We start from the raw sequence: 5,232 nt of genomic DNA on the forward strand, positions 1-5,232 counted from the left end.
AAGTAGAATTCAATCCCAAATTCAACATAAACCCTAGGTGAATAATTCAATCCCTTTATGCAATAATCACAAATTGAACATCAAGATTAGCAATAGATCCCTAATCTAAACCCATAAACGAACTACTCACTCATGATTAAACAAAACAAAACAAAGCAAGAATGAAGTATTGAAATGATAGCAGCGAATCTAAGAAATAAAAGAATAAAAGGAAGAACTTTATTAATAATCTCGAAGAGTAATTCCAATCCAAACCACAATTCCCAGCTTGCAAACGAATTCAAGTATGTAAATCTGAGCTATTCTATGCTATGGAAAACTCTCAAGAGAAAGAAAAATGTGCTGAACTAAACTAGGGCTCGGAATGCCCCAAAAAATAGCAGAATGCGTCATTAAATACTGGACAGCAGCATGGGTCACGGTCGCGCTCGCGGCCGTGATCGTGGCCGTGAGGTGCAGTGCCCCGCTGCTGTCCGCGATGGGACTCACGACCATGAGGTGCCCTCTCCGTTTGCCTTCTGACTTCTTTTGTGCTCCGCTGCTCCTTTCCGACCTTGGGTAGATTCTTATGCTTCCGAAACTTGTCCAAGATGTCCAAAAATCCTTCCTTTGCTCCCCGTTCGCGATTAAACTAAGCTTAAGCAAATGTAACACACAAACGAGTCTCAAATTCACCAAGGTAAAGAAAATAAGCAACAAAATCAACTAAATTGTGGGGCAAATAATAGTATAACTCATGCTCACCGGGTTCGGGATTTTTGGAATTAAAACAATATGGGTACGATTAACTTCCTCTAACTCCACCCCTCCCTCAACCACCCTTTGACAAAACTCAACAACATCCTGTCCTACACTATCCCAATATTCCTGATAAAACCCAGGATTCAGACCATCCGGTCTCGGAGACTTATCAGGAAACATACCAAACAAAGCACCTCTAACCTCATCAATAGTAACCCTTTCTAACAACTTCACATTTTGGGACGGAGAAACCCTCACTCGAATATCCTCACAACCCTCCCGCGAAATACCAACCCCAGACTTGAACAACCCCTCGAAATACCCAACTGCTACAACCCCAACCTCATGCCACTCAGTACACCAGACCCCACAATTATCCTTTATCCCCCGAAGACAATTCTTATGCATCCTAGCTTTCGTTTTATTATGGAAAAAACGAGTGTTATAATCCCCATCCCGTAACCAAAATTGCTTCGCCCTTTGTTTCCAATACCTATTCTCCATAGCTAACAACTCCAAAAATTGCTTATGAGCATGTGCAAATTCCTCACTCCCTCTCGCATCACCACGCCCTCTCAAACTGCCCAAACGCCCCCCACCATTCAATCTCCTTCCGAAATTCTCTACGCCGTCTCCCTCCCCATGCTCCTAACCGAACCCCACACATTGCAATCTTACCATCAATATTACGAGCGATGTCTCCCTCCCAGGCAGACTCTACCACCTCCCGACACCCTCTCTCGGAAATCCAAGTTTGTTCACACCGAAACAACCGCTTACGCCCCCGCCACTGAACCTGATTTGGAGTCAGCAAAAGGGGTAGATGGTCACTCCCAACACATTGAAGGGAAGTAGCAGTAGCACCTCGAAACAGCCCACCCCACTCATTCCCAACTAAAATACGGTCCAATTTCTCCTGAACCCAACCCTTTGACCCGCTCCCTCTCTCCCAAGTATACTGATACCCTCCAAAAGGAAAATCCACCAATCTAGAATCCCTCACCGCCCCTTGAAAACCCCGTAATAAGAAACCGGGATAAGCAATCCTACCGACCTTATCCCTAGGATCAAGCAAATCGTTAAAGTCACCCATAACTACCCAAGGTAAAGAACTGAGAGCAGATATGTACCTTAGACGGTCCCAAGACTCTTGCCGGCGTGATCGCTAAGGACAGCCGCATAACCCAGTAAAACGCCATAGAGGTTGATCAACAGCCAACCGTACAACAAATAATCTATGTCTACCGTTTATCATCTTATACTGACATAGGTCTCCTGGTAGTGAATGTAGGCAGCTACCTGGCCTTAGGCAACCTTTTACATTAGCCGGCTAAGAGAAAACTCTTATTGCTGATACAAAACGAATGGGGAGTCTGTGTTCCGAATATACAATTAGTAGCATCATCAAAATCTATACAATAATTATTCCTGACAAATGTTTTTAAATATTTTTTGCTATCAGCTAGGTTGTCAAAGATATGTATTGTTTGCAACCCAATTCGATTATACTCATATTTTAACTACTAGCCAAATCCAATTTAAATAATGACCAGACAGATGGTGAACTATCCCGTCCATTTGACACCACTCAAAGGAAGAGAGAGAATAGAGTGTGAAATAAGAATCTGAAAAATTTATTTTGAGTAAAAATCTCAGAAGACATTTTTGGTCAAAATGAATCATTTTTAATTTGACCTAAATGAGTATTTTTCTGTTAACTTCATTTTCCATTGATAATGAAAAATTGAAAAATTCAAAAAATGACTTTTGAAAATCATTTTCTTTGTTTCGGAACGAATCCTTAATAAATCATACATCTTTTAGTTACTTTGGGTTTCAATTAACATATTATATACATATTTATCTCGAATGCCTATTTAAAAAGTTAGAAGTTAAAAATCGAAAGCTAAAAACTGCCAAACATATATACATATTCTTATTTTGTTACACTTTTTTTTTTTGTGAAAGTTCAGTGGTAGATTTAGTAACGTCACTCTATTTATTATTATATATATACTAGTCTTCCTAAACTAAGTCTATGGGTGCTGTAATTAGTAGTATATATCTTGTAGGTAGCTGCAAATTAAATAGGTTTCTTTAGGGCTTTGACATATACATGGGGCTGTTTTCAAAGGAAGTATCGCATCCTTGTTTTCAATGTTTCCTCCAAGAAGAAACTTGATAATATAATTTATAATATATGGATAAGGGAAGAGGAAAATGTTAAGAATGTCACATTATTGTAGTAGTTTTCATTCATGTCCCAAAGGACAAATCTAGACTAGCTAACAACTAAACTTATTATGATAAGCAAAATTCTGATTTTTTGTGGGTGCATCATGGATGCATATATGTTAGCTTGCACGCAACTTTAGACCAAACGCTTCACGCTTTATGCTAGCCTCATAATATTTTTTTTTTAATGTGTCAAAAAATTCTTTATATTTATAAATTGCTCATGGATTAATCGACTCTACCACGGATTAATTAAAAAATGAATGTACTCTGTATTTATTACTCATTACAATAAAAAAAAATTAAAATAAATCAATAATCGGTGTTACATAAAGAGATGAATTTTACAAGGTAAATTTAGAATGCAAGTGTAGTATTACTAATGCGATTCGACCAGGTCCGATGTGGATTAAATTTTGTCATTGGTGTGATGCATATATATAATGTGATCCAAATAAGTTTAATTTGGATTATTGTATTTCTTTATTGAATTGCTGAATTTATCGGTTTATCCAAGACAATAATTTATCTTCAAATTAATTGAAATTGAGTCCAAAAAGAAGGTACAAACCCATGATGATGACTTGGAGCTCCATTAATCAGATATGTTTAGTGCAAGTTGTGTGGACGGTCTAAAAATGACGTCGTTTTATGTAAAAAAAAATTCAGGCGACCCATTGTAACTCATAATATACATTATTCTAAAATATAATGTACATTATTCTAACTCATAAAGTATATGGGTCATACTTGTGTGAGACCGTCTCATGGATCCTTATTCGTGAGACGGGTCGGGTCGGGTCGGGTCAAAGCACCATGCAAATGTCGGACTTATATGTGCAAATATCATACTTATATGCTCAAATATAACACTAATGAAGAATACAATTTTTGATACTTATAAGAGAAAAAGTAATACATTTTTCATAATAAGTAATGTTGACAAGTGCCCCATACTTATAAGGGCAAATATAATACTTTTGAGGAAAAAAAGTAATACTTTTAAATTGAAATGTAAAAGTATTGTATTTTCCCTTAATAGAAGTATTACATTTACATTTATAAGTAACAAAAATTTTATTCCTGATTAGTACTCCCTCTGTCCCATTTTACCTGTCCTATTTATTATTCATTGGTCAAACCAACTCTTCATTCTTTGCTTATTTTCTTTAGTAATTTTTTATTATTTTTAAATTTAATTTTTTGTGTTTAATAGTACTTTTAATATAGTTTCTAAATATATAAATTTTATATATTAATGCTAAACTGAATAATATGAAAAATTGAATTAAAAATTACTTCAGTCAAGTCTCGTTAAATGAACCAGACAACCATTTTGGGACGGAGGTAGTATTACATTTGAGCATATAATTAGTATGACATTTGTACATATAAGTGTCACAATTGCGTATTGACCCGACCCGTCTCATGGTGAGACGGTCTCACACAAGTTTTTGCCAAAGTATATTATTTAACTCACAAGTTTCATTATTCTAACACACATAATGAGCATGCATTATTAATTCTAACACATAGAGTACATTATTATAACACATAATTTACATTAAAGTACACTATTCTAACTTATAATATACATTATTCTAACTTAAAAATTCAACGACGTCGTTTTGAACCGTGGTTCACACAGCTGTATGGACCACGGTCCAGACAATAATTTATCGGTGTCATGTAGGTTAAAGTTAGTGCTATCAAGACTTGTTTAATTAATATTTTGATGAAGAGTTAATTTCATTTGTAGTCTTAAATTTTTAAGTGACAACAGACTTTTAGTNTATTTTTAAATTTAATTTTTTGTGTTTAATAGTACTTTTAATATAGTTTCTAAATATATAAATTTTATATATTAATGCTAAACTGAATAATATGAAAAATTGAATTAAAAATTACTTCAGTCAAGTCTCGTTAAATGAACCAGACAACCATTTTGGGACGGAGGTAGTATTACATTTGAGCATATAATTAGTATGACATTTGTACATATAAGTGTCACAATTGCGTATTGACCCGACCCGTCTCATGGTGAGACGGTCTCACACAAGTTTTTGCCAAAGTATATTATTTAACTCACAAGTTTCATTATTCTAACACACATAATGAGCATGCATTATTAATTCTAACACATAGAGTACATTATTATAACACATAATTTACATTAAAGTACACTATTCTAACTTATAATATACATTATTCTAACTTAAAAATTCAACGACGTCGTTTTGAACCGTGGTTCACACA

The 5,232-nt window shown here is 35.1% G+C and overlaps 1 protein-coding gene across 1 annotated transcript; it reads right to left on the minus strand.

Annotated features, from left to right (window-relative positions):
* Positions 1-1,303: 1,303 nt before the first annotated feature.
* On the minus strand, positions 1,304-1,834 carry LOC116003974. The gene has a single exon (XM_031243917.1). It carries the CDS (start codon positions 1,832-1,834, stop codon positions 1,304-1,306), a length of 531 nt encoding a protein of 176 aa, XP_031099777.1.
* Between the last annotated feature and the right edge of the window lie 3,398 nt (positions 1,835-5,232).

This window comes from Ipomoea triloba, chromosome 14 (genome assembly GCF_003576645.1).
Source record: "Ipomoea triloba cultivar NCNSP0323 chromosome 14, ASM357664v1".
NCBI classification, from domain to species: domain Eukaryota; kingdom Viridiplantae; phylum Streptophyta; class Magnoliopsida; order Solanales; family Convolvulaceae; genus Ipomoea; species Ipomoea triloba.